This window comes from Helobdella robusta (assembly GCF_000326865.2).
Source record: "Helobdella robusta unplaced genomic scaffold HELROscaffold_16, whole genome shotgun sequence".
NCBI lineage: Eukaryota > Metazoa > Annelida > Clitellata > Rhynchobdellida > Glossiphoniidae > Helobdella > Helobdella robusta.
In genome coordinates, this window is record NW_008703893.1 from 130,082 (window position 1) to 148,862 (window position 18,781).

At 31.0% G+C, this 18,781-nt stretch overlaps 5 protein-coding genes across 5 annotated transcripts in view; 3 read left to right on the top strand and 2 right to left on the bottom strand.

The window, feature by feature from the left end:
- Nucleotides 1–1,057, top strand: part of HELRODRAFT_185407 (hypothetical protein) — a 4,727-nt gene extending 3,670 nt beyond the window's left edge. The window contains 4 exon segments of the mRNA XM_009015415.1: nucleotides 1–52; nucleotides 475–577; nucleotides 589–840; nucleotides 853–1,057. The exon segment at nucleotides 1–52 is cut by the window's left edge and continues 50 nt beyond it. Of these exon segments, the coding sequence (XP_009013663.1) occupies nucleotides 1–52; nucleotides 475–510 (88 nt within the window). The 3' untranslated portion in view covers nucleotides 511–577; nucleotides 589–840; nucleotides 853–1,057.
- Nucleotides 1,058–1,545: 488 nt separating this feature from the next.
- Nucleotides 1,546–5,174, bottom strand: HELRODRAFT_110189 (hypothetical protein). Its single transcript, XM_009015416.1, has 8 exons — nucleotides 5,133–5,174; nucleotides 4,686–4,880; nucleotides 4,298–4,367; nucleotides 3,659–3,761; nucleotides 3,421–3,541; nucleotides 3,191–3,280; nucleotides 2,939–3,082; nucleotides 1,546–2,445 (listed from the first exon to the last, which is right to left on the bottom strand). Exons 2-8 carry the CDS (start codon nucleotides 4,776–4,778, stop codon nucleotides 2,290–2,292), a joined length of 777 nt encoding a protein of 258 aa, XP_009013664.1. The 5' UTR covers nucleotides 4,779–4,880; nucleotides 5,133–5,174; the 3' UTR covers nucleotides 1,546–2,289.
- Nucleotides 5,175–5,519: 345 nt separating this feature from the next.
- Nucleotides 5,520–7,657, bottom strand: HELRODRAFT_169572 (hypothetical protein; the record flags this gene model as incomplete). Its single annotated transcript, XM_009015417.1, has 3 exons — nucleotides 5,520–7,169; nucleotides 7,262–7,437; nucleotides 7,597–7,657. 3 exons carry the CDS (start codon nucleotides 7,655–7,657, stop codon nucleotides 5,520–5,522), a joined length of 1,887 nt encoding a protein of 628 aa, XP_009013665.1.
- Nucleotides 7,658–8,194: 537 nt separating this feature from the next.
- On the top strand, nucleotides 8,195–10,863 carry HELRODRAFT_169573 (hypothetical protein; the record flags this gene model as incomplete). Its single annotated transcript, XM_009015418.1, has 5 exons — nucleotides 8,195–8,308; nucleotides 8,686–8,827; nucleotides 8,946–9,043; nucleotides 10,280–10,357; nucleotides 10,645–10,863. The coding sequence occupies 5 exons, from the start codon at nucleotides 8,195–8,197 to the stop codon at nucleotides 10,861–10,863; spliced, it is 651 nt and encodes a 216-aa protein (XP_009013666.1).
- Nucleotides 10,864–11,256: 393 nt separating this feature from the next.
- Nucleotides 11,257–15,020, top strand: HELRODRAFT_169574 (hypothetical protein; the record flags this gene model as incomplete). The annotated part of the gene is made up of 7 exons (XM_009015419.1): nucleotides 11,257–11,324; nucleotides 12,132–12,336; nucleotides 12,778–12,836; nucleotides 13,017–13,103; nucleotides 14,304–14,379; nucleotides 14,550–14,713; nucleotides 14,819–15,020. The coding sequence occupies 7 exons, from the start codon at nucleotides 11,257–11,259 to the stop codon at nucleotides 15,018–15,020; spliced, it is 861 nt and encodes a 286-aa protein (XP_009013667.1).
- Nucleotides 15,021–18,781: the final 3,761 nt, after the last annotated feature.

Genomic DNA, 18,781 nt, shown 5'->3' on the forward strand with positions numbered 1-18,781 from the left:
GGTGGCCAAATCTGAAGGACTAACATACCAGTCGAAGGCTTTCTACAAAACTGTCAGTAGTAGTGCAGTTCTTTTTCTCTATTCATTTCAAAATATCACTCTTTATAAGTATCACTTTTCCTTATTCGTATTGATAGCTTATTCAAAATATGAATACTGAGACCACCTACATTAACAAACCAAGGGCTACACACACAAACACACACAAACACACACACACAAACGCACACGTACTTACACCAGCATGAAACACTTTAAAACGTGACTGTGTTCTTGTCTTCAAACCATGTCTAGATGACAGTTTAAGACGTAATTAATCAATTAAATAGATCCCTGTCTGAATCTTTCCGCAAGCATCTTCGTACTAAAATTTACAAAATTTGGTCACTATGTAATTTAAAAAGACTTATAAGCTTGATGTCATGTCTTTATTGAAATTATTAAATATTATTTTTTAATCATTTTCAATTTCAGGCCAAGAAAACTAATTCCTGCTGTGTATTATTATAATGAAGGCATCTATTATTATTATTTATTATCACTATTATGTGTTACTGTTATTTTTTATTCATTTATTTATTTATTATAATTATCTGTGTTTATTTTTATTTTTGCGAAAAAAATTTATTATTTGTTGATTTATCATTCAACTCTTGTAATAATTTCCAAACCGTACGAAGCCTGGATGCTGATGATCAGAGAGTAGGTACCGTGTAATCAAATTGTTTAATTTCATTGTGAATCGATTTTTCATCAAATAATACATTTATTACTTATAAAATTGATTAATTAATTGATCAATTAAATAATTACATTCATGCGTTGATTCATTTAATCTTGGGGTACTGACTGATCAACTGGATAATATTGATTTATTCCATAAATCACTCAAACATACTCTGACATGCGTGAATTTATTAAATTGTTTTAATTAATTAATTAATATATAATTAACACATTAATTGGGCAATATTATTTAATTGTTACAATTATTATTTATCATTTTGTCAGTTAATCAAATTCGTCGCATATTGCCTGTCTAATAAATTTATCATCTGTCGTTTGCTTTTTGTTAAATAAAATTTTTTGGCTTATCAATTTCACTGTGCTATCAATTATTACATTTACAGCATATTGTCTGTAAATATACTGGCCATATATACATACATACATAAAATAAAACACCATATATATACCACGTGTATCACATATATATGTGTATACACATGTGTATATATCTATCTATCTATCTATATGTGTGTGTAATATTAGAGTTCATCTACAAGTGTATATATAAATGGTATATAAACCCATGTGATGTATGCATGTCACACTTATTTTTAAGAAAAATTATGCAGGTTTAATATATAGATTACTTTACATATATGTGTATATATATGTATATATATATATATATTATATATATATGTCTATTTGTAATCATATATATGTACCTTAAGTGCACATGTTCTATTTATTACTGAATAAGCTTTTTTTTTTTCAAGATGTCACCTTCGCTTTGTTTATTGAAGGTAACAATTGAAGCATGTTAGCAGTTTTTTTTACATACAGACATGAAATGAATTCAATATGATATATGTGTGTGTGTACGTGTGTGTATTATTTGTATACAACTATACATTTATGTATGTATATATATATATATATGTGTGTGTGTGATTGAATATGCAGTTATAAAGTTGATTATTGCATAAAAACGATCCTGGTTGAGCTAATTCAATACGAATAATAATTCTTATGGCTGCTTTATAGCTTTATAACTGCATAATAACACATATACTTAGGAGATCTTCATAACATGATGGAATTTATTATTTTAAACACGGTTACTGCATTTTGAATATTTGAATATTTTCATCATAATATCAATTTAAATTGATCCTAATCTTTAAAAAAATCAGAGGTGGGTTAATTATTAAGGTTATTGAATGTTTCTATTGAGTATTTCATATGATTATCACACTCAGTGATGGGTGTATACTCTGGCATTACTTAGTTTCTGGTGAGGCTTATCAAAAAATTCCCGACTCAGGCAAAAATTTCCGACTCCGATACTTTGGTATCTGGTTAGTCATGATTATATACGCTAAAGATACATTATTACTGATTATTATTATTTTTATAGCGCTCTTGTTACATCCTCACGATAATACACTACAGTTTATATCATACAAAATAATATAACGATAACAATACAGCATGACGTTTAACACAGGCACGATGTTAGTTAATAAATTTTCTTATTGGCTGGTTAACATCAGGCAAGCGTTACATTTTAGACTTTCTCGTCATGAAGTTGACGATGGCCTCCATGCACTCCTCGGACTGCCACCTCTTGACCAACACGTCACATTCAATCTCATTCACTTGGTGAAGCCTCTCCTTAATGGCATTCCTCACTAGAAATTTTGCGTCTCTCAACGTCTGCGTGGGCATAATTATAAGTTATAACATAATAACGACTATAATGTAAGTAAGGTATTCTATCTGTAAAAAATACAAGTTTTAATAAATTCAAGGTTGATATGAATGTACAAATATGTAAACACAAGGACCGATAAATTTACTACTAAAGCAAAAATATATCAATGACTAAGAATTGATAAAGCCAAACGTAACATTTGAGAGCATGTTAACCCTTCATGAAACCATTCAACTGGTAGGTAGGTAACGTGACAATATAATTTAGCAAAACATAGCGTATTACTAAAGCATAACCATTATTAATTAATATATGCCTACATAATTATGACAAGCGACGTAATTGATGCATCCAAATCATGCAAAAAATTTGCACACGTGCACTCGAAGACACAGGCACACACAAATTTAAATCTCACTACAGACGCACTCGTACTAATCTTGTTACCATCCAGTACACAAGTGCTCAAAAACGCACGATTGTTGTACAACCTACCTGTGGATAGAGGTTTGATATTTCTTCGACCTTCTTCCAAACGTCAGCCTCGAATGTCTCGCTGGGGTACACCTCAGTCACCAACCCATCTCTCCGCGCATCTTCTGCTGATAACTTCTTGTTGAACATCAGTATGTCGTTGGCCTTGTAACGGTGGTTACATAGTGAAGAGAAAAATAAATTTGGTTGTGACTGGTTTCTAAAGTTAGCAAAATGATTAATGAAACTGTTTTAATGAAACGATTTTCATACCCTGGCAGCTCCCATGAGACGAGGAAATGTATAAGAACTGCATCCTTCGGGCGTCTGACCAAGGAGGGAGAAGGGAGAGTGGAATGTGGCCTTCGTTTGTGATGATATGAATGTTTCAATGAAAGAAATTGCTTGGAGATTTAATGACCAGACCATGAAATCGCTTTTAAATAACCATGAGCAATGAATTGCTGATAAAAAAAAAATTAATGAAAAACTCGAAACTATACATCTTTGGTGCAGTAGACCCCATCAAAGAGCGCCAGGACAGACACCCATATGCCGACCACGTGACCATTGACCAGACACAACAGTGGTTTGGGAAAGTCAATGAAGCCATCAACAAACTTTCTGTAATGATTATTTTTAAGTTCAGTTGGAGGTTTGTGAGAAATGTTTGAATAGCAAAATCGAAAATTTTTTCATTCCACTACAACAAATTAAAAAAAACGTAAAATTAATAGGGACTTGAGTAGTTGGCCACTCTGCTGAGCAAATGTGCTTATGTCTGTTGAACCAATTTTGCTGAAATTTGAAAGATCATTACCACTGCTGAAATATTTACCTGATCCTGAAATAAAAAAAGAACCATTAAATTTATAAACACAAAAATAATGAAGTTTGATTCTCTTTTGCTTGCAATATTCTAATTTGAAAACTTTTTATTGGCATGTTTTGGAATCAACTCATTGAAATGAGTATTTATCAAGCTTACTTTGAAACAAATCTCAATTTCCAAGTAACTAAGATAACAGCATAGAGATCACAATCAAAAAAATTAAGATTCAAATATTATATTTTATTTTTATAATTTCATTATTTTTATAATAATAATTATTATTATTGTAATCTAAATTTTATAATAGTTGTTCCAGTTTGAATGAATCAATGTCAAATTAAATTATATTGCACTTTTGTAAATTTTTAAACCTCTATGTTTACACTATGAAAACTATAGAAATATGATAGTTATAGAACAACAATAAAACTAAGCAAAGATTTAAGCAGAAAGTAAACAACAAGCAACAGTTCAGTTGAATGACAATACTGACTTCAATCTTAAAAAGTAATAAAGTAGCAACAGTAATGAAACAAAAACAGTCCTACCAGTTATAACAGCAATTGTGGTATCGTTGGATGCAGCCTCCTTTAAAGCATTAGTCACTGACTCGTACATCTTCATTTGTGTTGATGATAAAACATTAAGAATGCATTATCAAATATTATATAATTATATATAAAATCAATTATATAATATATAAATAATATTAATACATTATAAAACATAAATAGAAATAAAAAATATTTGAAACCATTTTTTCTGAATCACTTTTTTGTTGAATTATTTACCAGAGCTTAAAAAATGTGTTGCATATTAAATGAAAGATAAAATTTTGTACACAACAAAGCTAAAAATAATATAAAAATACTAATCAGAAACATAAAGTAGATGACAAATTAATTAAATTTGAATAACAAGGTAACGAAAGCTCACCTCAAAAGTCATGGCATTCATCTTGGTTGGTCGATTCAGTAGAATTTTATGAATTTTGCCAGCAACCTTAGAAATAACATATTGAGTTGACATCTTTTTCAGCTTGTTGGTTGGGCCTTAGTCTTAGTGGAGCTACGGCTGTCTTTGCACTTACTGGCTTACAATTGCTTGACTTTTTGTTTTCTTCACTTTTAACTATAACAAATGTAAATTAGCATAATATTCCAATAAATTATTAATGATTAGATTCTAATCTAATTCTAATGCTAATTTCTATCTAATGACCACTGATTCAAAAAACGAGAAAATGACATTTCACACTAAATGACATTTTACAAAAAAACATTAATCTTTTTAATAAAATTAAAATCTTTGTTTCTAAATTATTATCACCGATGAAAATATAAGCACAATGTTAATAAACTTAATTTTAAACCGTCAACTTGCCTCTCGAAGTCTTTATCAAGGTTCACCAACTATGCACATGCGTCTACTCAACTCAAACAGTATCAAAAGTTAGCAGCATTTTATAACGACAAAACATATTTTATGTAATATTACACCATTATATATTATGTTCATATATATACATATATATATATATATATATATATATATATATATATATATATATATAAGATGAAATACCTATAATATATATTGTGATTATTTATTTAGTTAGTATAGAAATCGTTTGCTAAAAATTTGCACAAGTAATTTTGGTTCAGCACTATTTGATGAATATTAACACACAACGCATATTTTTAAACGGCTGATTATTTCAAACATGTTATTAAGTATAAATGAAAAAACAAAAAAATATTTAGTATTAATTCAGTTGAAATATCCAGATTTAATAAATTGATGCAAAATTTCGTAAATAGTACAATATTGATCGAAATAATCAATTGAGTGAGCACGCTGGGAGCGTAACTTGTTGACGATGTTTGGAATATCCACCACACCACGCCTCGCCAGATGGTTTGTGGCTTCTACTGTCGCCAGGAAAAGACTGCACTTCTGACTGCCATCATCACATACAACTGCCACCGGACTTTTGTTCGTTTTAAATATAATTTTTAATGTCATTATAAAACTTGAAAAACTTTCAAAATTTCCTGGCAACAATTCAGGAGTCCAAGATGAGTAAGACCATTGTTCAACTGTTTGAGCAAGTTGAACATTCCCTTTTTGAAGCTTAAAGATATGTTGAAACGACAAAGGACTCGTTTGTACGACAGACAACAGTTTGACGTTCATAGAATTATACTTCACTTCTTTTTTTAAATTTTTGGGCCAGTATTTGAAAAAAAAGGTCTCTTCAAAATTTCCCAGTAAAATTAAAATTGAAATTTTGTTAACCCAAATCATCGTCCAAAAATCTTCAACAGTGTTGGGAAGAGGGCACTGTGCCGTGATAAATTTGTTGAAGTGATACAAGGTGGATATGAAACTGGCGTTTATGTAATCACTTTGAGAGCAACAAGCCGGTGGTAGAACAACTCTATTCTGATCAAATGGAAAATAATTTTTGTACCTGTTTTTTGAAAGATTTTCCGGTAACGACGCAATCAAACATTCTGGTTGTGGATTTGGTTTTTGCAACGAATAAAATTCTTCTTCCAGTGTTTTGAAGTTTTTCCTGTCGTGGAGTAAGTCGCACATGTATGTCGATGATTGATGGAAAGTATTATTTTCATTTGAATTTATGAGTTTAAATGGGACATTCATCTTCCATCTGATTAGCAGAAAGGAAGTTAGCGCAACAATAATAAGAACAGCAACGATGACAGGAACGATGAACATGAAATGAACATTAAGATCGGCAACAGCTTCTTTATAGGTGGATGCATAATGCTGTATATCAACTATTTTTGAAAAATAAATGTCGATTGCACCATCAATAAATATTATGTGACCAATCCACAAATGATATTCAAATCTTGTTTCATTTAGCAGCAACTTGTTTAAGGTTATAGCTTTATAATTATTCATCAGGTCTGATCTGTCAATTGTGTAAAAGCCGATCCGTCGATAATCTGCGATGTGATCGTTGATGTAGAAGACTCCTGGGTTCATGTGGCAGAGTTTCAAATCTGCTGTAAATACATTGTGAAAAAAGTGTTCACTTGTAACATTTTGATCTTTTTCAAATACGCCTAGCACAAAAATCTTAAAGTGGTCTTCGTGCGATGATTTTTGAATTTCGGTTGAATCTCTCGTCGAAACATTAAACGTTATGTGGGACGCGTTTTTATTGACAATCTGAACTACGTGGGAGAAACTTTGTTTAACCGTTAAAAGAGGAAAAGCCCGTGTACAAAAATGTTCACTATAATTCCAATTAGTCGATCCCAGCCAGGCAAACACAAAGTAACAACTCGACGGCGCCAAATACGTGAAATTAATACTTGAATGGTCGTACTGGTAGCGTAGGTTCTTATCGTCGAGACAGAGGTTGATGTATTTCTTACATATCTTCAGCTGAAATATTTAACAAAATATAGAAAGACAAACATTTATTTAATGTCCAGCTGATAAAAGTGAAAGCAATTCAGTAAAATGAAAAGATTTACATTGTATTTCCTGAATGGCTTACTGTCAACCACTATTTGTGGTTGCCAGGTGAAGTTGACGGACGCAAAATTTCTTGCTGCCATTAACAAATGTGGTAAGTGCAACGATGATTCTTGGAATGTGTTTTCGCAGCAGTACTGGCTCAGCTCACCAAATTCGACATAAATTTTAAAACCTTCAAAATTAAAATATCTAAATTTTTTCTTATTTTTGTCAAGATATTTGAAACATTCATCGAAGAAAATGATTTTATGAATTATTTCATATAAATTATGATTTTATGAATTATGTCTTATGAATTTTCAAATTTTACAAGGATTAAATCAAAACTAACTTTTTATTTTTCCATTGCATGAAAAAATCAGGAAAATTGCCATGCAGTGACTTAGATACATTATCCAGAATATCTGCTACCAAGCAATCGCAAAACGCGTGTTCTTTTAAAGTTTAAACAAAACAAACGCTTGAATTTGAAAACAACAGATAATAAAATAAAAGTTTAAAGTTCTCAATAGTTGAAAAATAAAACAAAATTAAAAATGAATACTTATTAAGCGTTTGTCTGTGTTGTTAACTAACTACTCAGATAAGGAACTTTTGTTAAAAATGTGTGCTAAATCTGCCATTTATACATCTCATCAGCTGTTTCACTGAAAAGTGTTTAAAAGTGAATCTTTTTATTTATTGCCATGGCAACAGTTTTGTTTACACCATTATATATTATGTTCATATATATATACATATATATATGTATATATATATATATATATATATATATATATATATATATATATCGTCATGTTTATACCATATATGTTTCTTTTTATACCTTATTTATATCTAAAGTGTTTGTGTGTTTAAGTCGTTGTGAATGAGTGCATATTTATTTTTTGATTTTGGTGCTGTAATTTATTTTTCTATTTATTAACGAAATGAATGAGTTTAGCTTTCAAGATCTTGTTAATTACTCTGTTGAGATTTTACAGCATTACGAAAAAGATGATGTTGACAGCAAGGACCTCGAGGAGATACTCCACTTCACAAGCGTAAGTCAAGCAACTTGTCTCCATGTTTCAGTTCAAATAAATATAAAAAATATTTAAAATGTTAAGATTATTTAAATCATTTTTTACTCTTATTGTGATCACTAACTTTACTTAAATTCACATATTTTACTTTGTTTTTGTTCGTGTATGCCTCACACACACACGCACACAACACGCACGCACATGAAAACGTAAATGAAAATGAAAACCTAGAAGCATTAGTTAAACTTGTAGACACGAGAATCAAAAGAAGTATTAACAGTGAAATACAATGCTATGGGATTGCTGATTCAGTGATTCAATCTTTTGTTGTTTGCATAAATAGCACTAATGAGTAAATGACGTCGGTATAAAATGATTTCCTTGATTGGCTGCAGACGTTTGAAGACAAAGCGAGAACATTTTTGTTCGAATTGGTCATCGGTTGCATGGAACATTCCAACATTTTAAACGTCATTCTTGATGGATTTTATGATGAAGAAATCACCGCCCTACCATCTGACAGACTAACTTTCAAAAGTTATTTCAATTAATCAAATTTATTTAAAATGTATGATGTTTAATAATTGATTAAATTTTATTATTATATAATATATCTTTCATGTTCTCTAAATCATAATTTTGTCATTGAAAACAGTTTTTGCATATCTACTACTGCTGAGACATGATGAGATTAACCATCATTTGCTGTCCGATTTCATTTTGATGTCTACCAAGCCTGCTAAAATTATTAAGGTTTGTATGAAAATTTTCCAAAAATAACTTTTCCTCGAAGATTATTAGTATAGAAATTGAAGTATAGCACATGGTCATTGAGCTGGAGGAGTTTTTTCATATTTTTCTAGTTTGGAGATCATATAGATCTCACTCAAAAAATCAATTTTCATATGCTATTTAGAAGTTTCCCATAGAAATTTTTATGTCAACGCTGTTTTGGCTTCTAGTAAAGCTAGAATTGGAAAAATTGGAAAGTAAAACAGAAAAAATCCGATTAGACAATTTGGTCGATAAATTTTTTATTTATTGTTAGAAATATTTGAAAATGGTCCTACCGTACTTTTTCCACTGTAAGCTTTACCTACAACTAGGAACGGCATTGACGTTAAACGTTTATTATAAGTTACATGGGTGAAATTATATTGAATGACGCAAATATTTATGTACTATAGTTCAATTCATACGCCAACATTCTATGGTCAGATGTCTAAAATCATTTATTTGAAGTAAATTTCATTTTGTTCATAGTTTTTGAAGTTTTTTCTCAATGAGAAATCACTGAGTGGTTGGATAGTTGAAGGGTGGTACGAACGTGTAGAGGATGACGATTGGGTCGATGATGTCCTGTTGTATCCACTGCTCAAGTATCATTCATTCATTTTTATACACTTAATTTTAACAATAAATGTTTAAAATCAATTCTTGTGACTTTCTTGCATATGTAATCATGTTTAATAGATTATACTTTTTTCGATACGGTTTCAGTAAATGTTTTCAATGATTTGCTTATAGATATTTGTTGGAATATGTTCAAATGTGTAACATTCTCGAGGAGCTCTGCTCGTCGCAGAGGAAATTGAAGTCTGCTAAAAGTACATCACACATAATTTATTCTTTTATTCATTTTATGATTCGCACATTCGGTTTTAGATTCAGTATTTACGAGTTTTTGTTTTTGAATTTATTTGGTGACTGTTTTGTTAAGTAGCTTTACTTTTTTTGAATTCTCAACTCAATCATTCAAAATTGAAGAGAAACTGTCCAGTCACTTCTGTCTCGATGACGTCATCATTTCATCAAAAATGGTAAATTTTATACGCTCACATAATTATTAATTTAGATAATTCATGAATAGAACAAATCATAAACACACAAACACACACATACAAATAAAACAAATAAAAATAAATAAACACACACACCACACAAACACACGCACGCACGCACGCACACACACACACACACACAACACAGATTGATAACACGAACTCAGCTGGAACACAGTCCAACTCCGAAGAACTGCAGAAGATAAACAGATGGCGGGCATTATTTGTGAGACCACAATTTTATTATTATTATTTTATTTAATTGTTTGTCGTTTTTTTGTTTTTTTTAATTAAATTTTTATTTACTTGTCGATAGCAATGCTATTTTTCAGTGTGATATGTCGTATAATATATTGCATTAGCCTATTGAAAACAATTACAAACAGTTGACAATGACACTCAGTATTATATTGATACATTTGCATTCTGTTCAGTAACGTACTGCATTTACTACACCTAGCGACGTGCAATGAACTACGTAACGTATTAAATGATAATTTTCACATTCAACAGAACGAGAAAGTGAAATCATTAAACTGTGCCTTACGCTCTGACATTTCAAACCAAAACAACAAAAACAGCAACAACCAAAATACTAATAATAATAACAACAACAATAACAACATTAACGATAATAATATCAACGAAAACGACGAAAATGTTAACAGTAATTTCAATTTCGTCATTAGGAACAAAATGCCGGCAAGTTGTCATGTCACCTATGTCACGTGATGAGGGCAGATTAAATAAATTATATTTCGTTAAAATTTTAATTGCATAATATATAACAGTCTGACAGAATGACAGAACAGATGAATAATACTAAAGACAGGCGCGATAGTGTAATGGTTAAGCTGCCTGGCATTATTGTCGCAGTGACCGGGTTTGAATGCCAAGAGATCTTCACCTATTACATGCATTCAATGCGTGTGATGCACTGTTTCACGTGCAATGTGGGATTGTAAATACTATGGAAAATACTAAAGAGGGAATTGTGAAATTTTTTTCAATATTTAATAAAATAATATAATATTAAAATAATAATATAATATAATAATAAAATAATAATATAATAAAAACCCTGAATAACAATTATTTAACTTTCATCAGGCGAAACCGATCAGAATGACGACGACAGCTATTTTGAGGGAAGGTCATCTTTACAAAAAGAAGGAATCGGAGAAGATAAAGAAGTTCATTTCAACTTTTAATTACTTTAATTATGTTTCAACTTTTAATTTAATTACTAATAATTAATAAGTTTCAACTTACTATAGTTATTAATATAAATAGTTATAAATAATTTATCATTTTTTTAAAAAAAATCAATCAATCAATCAATCTATCTTCGTTTTGCGTCCAGAGACCCGGTTTCCCGAGGTAAGACGTTGTTCTCTTTGCCATCAACTTTTTGTGCCAAATTAGACGATCTCTAATATAATATTATTTCTGCACCATATAACAACACCGGACGTGTAACAGATTTATAAAGTCTTGATCGTAATGGTAGTAATGAACTTCTTCATCTTCTCAGATTTAAAAAAAGAAATGATAAATTGATAGTTGTGTGTAAATAACTATTAATTGTACGTAAGACCTGTTTCGCATTATTTTTATAGAATAGTTTTAGTTTCTGAAACGTTAAAACGCTGACGAACAACTGCAATAGTCTCTTCCTAGACTACTCAAAAATATTAACGTCACATACGTAGCACATGTGAATATGCACACTTGAATCAACGCATCCCATTTCTTTTCAGCCTACATTCCATTTACATTACATCTACATTCCACTACATTTCAGCATGTATTAACAATCAGCCTCTGCAGCGGCTGATCAAACGTTTTAACTATATTACACAATCTCGCCGTTAACCATATCAGTAGTAAAACGCATAAGCAATTGTTTTTTTTTTTGTTTTACATGCACTTTTAAAATTTATCACGGAATTTGTTACAAATAAACTTTATAAATATAAAAAATTATTTTCCGATTCAAGCTTGAATCATTTAGAAACGGGTGGAAGAGACTTGTGTGATTTCAACCAATGGCAGCAGAGGATTCAAGAAGAGGAAGAGCAAAAAAGGTACGAAATGACGGAACTGCTACGACTGGCTGGCAAGTTGAGCCAGGAGCAATCATTGGCCGCTAGGAAGAAGGCAGTTGAAGATAACAAGCAGAAAGTTGAGGAGATGAGAAGAGAGGTTATGCGTAGTTCTTGTAGTACGTACTTTGTGTTGTACTTGTTGTTATTATTACATATTTAATTGTTATAATAAATTAGAAGTTCTTTTATTGTTAGTATTCGAAGTCACAGAACTTAAAACACAAACTCCTGAACTTCGCTCGACTGATATGTCATTTTTATAAAATTGTAACATTTTACTTTATTTTATTTCTTAAATTTTCTGCCCACTTTCAATAGCTTTCTACAATAAATAACAAATTCTTGAATCAAGCCATTACAAGTCATCGCAGGAAAAACTTGTTGCAGAAGCTTTGTTCAGATTTATGATTTAGAGGTGGCATCTATTTAGAGGATGATGCCGAATGAACGACAAAATTATTAAAAATATTCCAAATGGATGAAAATTATATTTTTTTTTTTTGCTACATTCGACAATTTTACTTCACAACATTTTTAGGCAGCTCTTCTCATGCAAGAATTTATGGTGAGAAAGTTGAAAGAAGAGGAAAAGATGAGGTTACTGTTTGTTTCGCTGGTTGTTTCATTTGTTACCTTATTGGTCGCCTCTGTATAAACATTTGTTGAATTCGTTTGCAAATCATTAGAAAGATTTATTTGACAATTCCTGTGACATTTACTGTGCCATAAAACCACAAATTGTTCACATCTGAATAATTTAAAATTTCCACTATAAAGAAAAAAGGTCGGAAAGGTAAAGTCGATAATGTTTGATTCGAAGGAAGCTCGCCTGAAGATGGTGAAGCTGAAAGCGAAGATGGTGCAGTCAGTGCAAGAAGAAATGAAGGAACTGATGAGGGCTGCCCTTGAAGAGATAAGAAATTTATTTATTTATTTAATATTATTAACCCATTCGTTTATTTTTCTACTCATCCATTGGCATCCTTCATTCACTTTTTATTTAGAATATTGTTTTTAATATTTTGTTCACTCGTTTTCGTCTAAATCTTCCATCATTCATTCATCCATCCAGCTACTACTTACAGTTTTTTTCGAAACGTTTCATTCATTCTTTGATTTTTAATTTAAATTTTCATATCTCAACCCACATTCATTTTTATTATTATTTCCTTTATTTTTAAACCTGCTTGAGTTTAAACATTTATCACTGATGTGTGTGTGTATGTATGTGTGTGTTGTGTGTGTGTGTGTGTGTGGGCAGGTACACACGCACAAACATGCAACTCACACATGTAAATTTAAATTCAATTGATAATTGACGGAGCGCAAAAAATGAAAGAATGATTTTTTTATGAGTGGCTGTTAGATGGAATCCAAGGAAATCAAACCTCATTTGACGAAAGCACTCAGCGCCATAAAATTTTATTCTTCATTATAAACATTTCGTACATCCTTCTTTATTCAGAGGCTCTATCATCGTCTGACACTATCATCCCAATCATCATCATCATCATCATCTGGCAATCATCATCATCATCTGGCAATCATCATCATCATCTGGCAATCATCATCATCATCATCTGGCAATCATCATCATCATCATTATCATCTGGCACTCATTGCAACCATCATCATCATCCCAGCCGTCATAGTTGTCATCAGCATTTTGATCGTCAACAACGTTGTAAATGCCGTCCATATTGATATTATTATTATACATACATTTACATATCTGCATATTAGTGTTGGTGTTTTTGTTATTATTACTGTCGTTGCTGTTATTGTTGCTGTATATGTTATTAACATTGTTTTTAATATCACTATTGCAAAAAAATTTTCCCATAAATTTTAAAGTTATTATTATCATATTTCTAACCCCTCTAACTAACAACAATCTTCGTCATTTTATTTTCATCATAGTCATCGTCTTCATTGTCACCATATATATTCACATAGCAACAGATGATCCCTTTCTTATTTAAATTTTCCCTTCTTATAAGCGGAAGAGGAAATGAAACAGAGATTGGAGTTGATACGCAAGATACGTGAACTTGAAAGCAACAGGGCAAGTAGGGTCAAGGACGTCGACCTCTACGAGACGTCTGGCTGCGGTCTGCACACGGAAATGTCCATTATGGAGGTTTCGCTTTTGTTTTTGCATACAACCTAATGTTGATTTTCCTACATGGAATTGTATTCTGCAATTGTGAAAGTAATTATAACAAGTGGGTATGAGTACGTGTGCGGAGACATATTCAAATGTGTATGGAATATTTGTGTAAACATACTTTAAACAATGTGTTGGATCAGTTGCGCGAAAGGTTGAAGATGATGCAGGAAGAACAAAGAAGATGGCTGCAGACGAAAAGGATGGAGATAAACAACAACAAACAAAACAAAGAACTATCAATCCAACAGACCATAGAACAAATAGCCGAGCATAGAAATGAAATTGCAAGGATGGCTCAATTGAAGTTTTTATTTACTTCAGTCGTTCTTTTTGATTGATTCAATACGCAAACATTCACTGAAATATAATACATACGTTAAAACACACACATGCACACATTTTAACACAGGTCAGAAACGAAAAAACGATCATCAACAAATCTCCCGCGCAAAACGGAAGCTATACTAGAAATGGAACGAAAGATCGAAGAAATGAAGATAAAGAGAATGAATGAAAGCATGGCCTCTTACGTCAGCAACGTAGCCACAAACGACGTCACCATCGTTCCGATGAAGGCGACCAACATGAGGCTGAAGCTGCTAGATATGTAAAGTTTGAAGATGGTGACGACGATGATGGTGATGCCTATGTTGATGATAATGATGGCGTGATGGTGATCCGATGAGGTTGATGATTCTAGTAGCGATGAAGATGACGATTATGATGAGAATGTGGATAGTTTGATGATGTTGTCAACAAGGACAATGTCCACAATATAACTTGCATTAATAATGATTAAATAGAATGAGCTGACAAAAATTGTGCTGAAGAGTAATTAATGGGCTTGCAAAAATTTGATTTTTATAATTTTTATTAAAATTATTTCCAATACAAAAAGTAAATAGCGATATAATCTAGCTTGCCTGATTCAATTTATACTGTTTGTCTGAGCATATTTTCAAATATAGAAAAAATGAATACCTGACGCCCTCCTACTAACACATTATCATTCTTACATATCTTGCAATTTGCCTGAACATATTCTTAAATCTGGAAAACGGTAATTTTTAAGGGAACAATAATTCTAGGTTCTACATTCAAGTAGGTTCAATCATCGAAACTTTTCCCGAATTCCTTCTTGACTTTATTCCCTCGCGCCCACCACATATACCCCGCGCCCACTCCTCACTTGTTGAATTAAACAATCATTTTTATCTAAATAACAATCATACATAATCTGCAATTTGCCGGAACATACTTTCAAATTTGGAAAGCGATAATTTTTGTTAAAGGAGGAAACAATCATTTTCGTCTCCATATTCAAGTAGATTCCACAATGTATCTTTGAAACTTATCTCGAATTCCTTCCCGGTTAATAATTGCTTTATCTTTTTTTCAATTTTTTAATATATTCACAAATTATAGTAGCGATAAACTTTCAAATTTTTACGTTATCTTGGCTACCCAAATCGCCAATCTTAAATTTTGCTAAATGGTCATTGGTTATAGTTAAAAAGAATGAATTACCTGAAGCCTGCCTACTAACCCGCCATCAATTACACAAAACCTGCAATTTGCCGGAACATATTTTCAAATTTGGAATTTGATAATTTTTATTGAGGGGGAACAATAATTTTTGTCTGCACATTCAAGTAGATTCCACATTGCATCCGTGAAACCCATGTCGATTTCTTGGTTAATAATTGCTTTATCCACTCAAACAAATTTTTCAATATATTCACAAATTATAGTAGATTATTGTTATTGTTTTACAAGATACAAGATTATTGTTTTACATAGCCTCATATTTATACACGTGTGTAGGCATGTTTATTTGTAAACATAAACACGTGACGTCATATTCGAGTTGACGCATTCTAAATTAGGTGTTTTTATTAAAAAAAAAATTTATTAATTATTCAATTTCCAAAATTAATTTATACCTTTTATTGATATCAGTTTAAGACGGATTAATTATTATAATTATTTTTTTTACAAATATAGCTTATAAAAGTAAAAAAATTATTGTGAGTGAATGAATGAACTAATGAATGAATGACTTAATTAATTGATGAAATGAATGAATAAATCATGAATGGATAAATTAAAAATTGAATTATTTATTTAATTGGTTAATTTCTTTCAGGCCTAGGGTTATTAAAACTATTAAAACTCAAAATGTATGCATGAAACATTGGAAAACTTATTTTTTGTGTTGATACGTACATAATATTTGTAACATCAGCCAAGCAGCAAAGGCCAATAACAAATTCATTATAACGAACGTTTCATTACGACACAATGACAATCACTGAACCACACACAGGAATTGAAATATAGCACTTGACCTTAACGCTGACCTTAAAGGGATCGCGTCATTATATTTCATTTATTGGTACCCATCTCTCAATCTCATTCAATTTTTAGGATATCCCAAAATCAATTGAAATGAGTATATGACGTCACTGGTCTTTTTACTTCCGTTAAAATTTAAATAAGGAAAAAACAACAGGGTGTCAAGATATTAATATCAAAAGAACCAAAATTGCGGATGATGACTTTATAATAAAATTGCGGTAAATAAATAATAATAATTTGTTAAAATATTAAGCTTTAAACTTTTCGTTAAATGGTGTTTAAAAATTATATAAATATTCACTTCACTCATAAAGAAATATATATCTAGTATGATATATGTGTGTGTTTGTGTGTGTGTGTTTGTGTGTGTCTATACATATGAGAGATGAGGTATTTTTCATTGAAAGGGATTTAAGGCATTTCCTAGTGCATAGAACATGCATGCATAGAGACGCACACACACACACACACAAACACACACACATACTACATACATACATACACACATACATGAATACATACACACACAAACACACGTAAGCTTCTTAGCACAATTTAATACGTCAATCTAGCAGGAGACTTTAAATCTTTTGTGGATTCCCCTTAAGAACCTTACATCAGGTTACATCAAATTACATGAAAATTTACGATAAAAATTTGTTTTACATGGGATTATTTACCCCACTTGACATCAAATTACATGTAAATGTGTAGCATTGTACTGTATCACAAGTCATCGCATCATATTTTACTATATTACACCAATTTTAATACTTAAAGTTACAATAAGTTACATATGGTTTACCCCATATATACATACATTTCACATCACAAGTCATCGCATCATATTTTACTATATTACACCAATTTTAATACTTAAAGTTACAATAAGTTACATATGGTTTACCCCATATATACATACATTTCACATTATCACATATAACATTAAGGCCTATTACGTTACGTTATATCCCATCAGATCACATCCTATGACATTACATTAAATCGCATCACAGCGTAAGTTGGCACGTCCTTATGCATCTTACAAGTTATTACATTTCACAATTCTAGGATTTGGAATGAAATAACCGACTGGCAACGGCATCAGTCTCGAGTTTCTTATCGACCATGCTATTTATTTTAGGCAAGAAGAAATCGATACTCGAATAGCCTATACTTTTGGACGTCAAGACGGTATATAATTTTTGTTGTGATTATTTCAATTCTCAAAGTATAGCGCGTTCTCTTAAATGCGTGGGGTAGTTTGACATTTAAAATTAAGTTTTTCACAGTTACCTGCATCTTTGCTCACAGAAATTTGTTTTTCAACTCTGCCCTTCACATGTTGAAACGTTGTTGTTCCTTTAAATGGTTTAAAAAAAACATCAAAAAAACTGTTCAATTCGTCAATTTTTAAATTTTTTCAACTTTTACAAGGTAGCTGACTTATAAAATAAAAATAAAACATCAGCACTGCCCTTTTTGCTGATTCTATTTTATTTGTTGGCAATGAATTTATGAAGGACTTGACAAGAAAGAATGTTTTTATTTTGAAAAATTTAGGAGCATTCACTTCTTTGTTGACCATGAGCCATTATACCATAACATCATTCTATATAACAGTAAACTATAACATCAATTTTACGAAGCACTAAATCATAACATCTTTTTTACGTAAATACGTACATTATATATGACATCATATCAGATTACCGTCTTTCTAAAACATCAGTATAACATCACTTTGATGTTATATCACCTTATAACATAACATCAATGTCATTTAACATCACATAACATAACATTAATGTCATTTAACATTACAAAACACAACCTTAATGCTATATAACACTAAAGAACATCACATTAATGACATTTAGCATCACATATCCTCACATTAATGTCATATGACATCACATAACATGGAATGGACGATGACGTCATTATATTTCAATTCATCGCCACCAGTAAGAGTAAGGGAGAGAAGATTGAATGACGACGACGATGACTACAA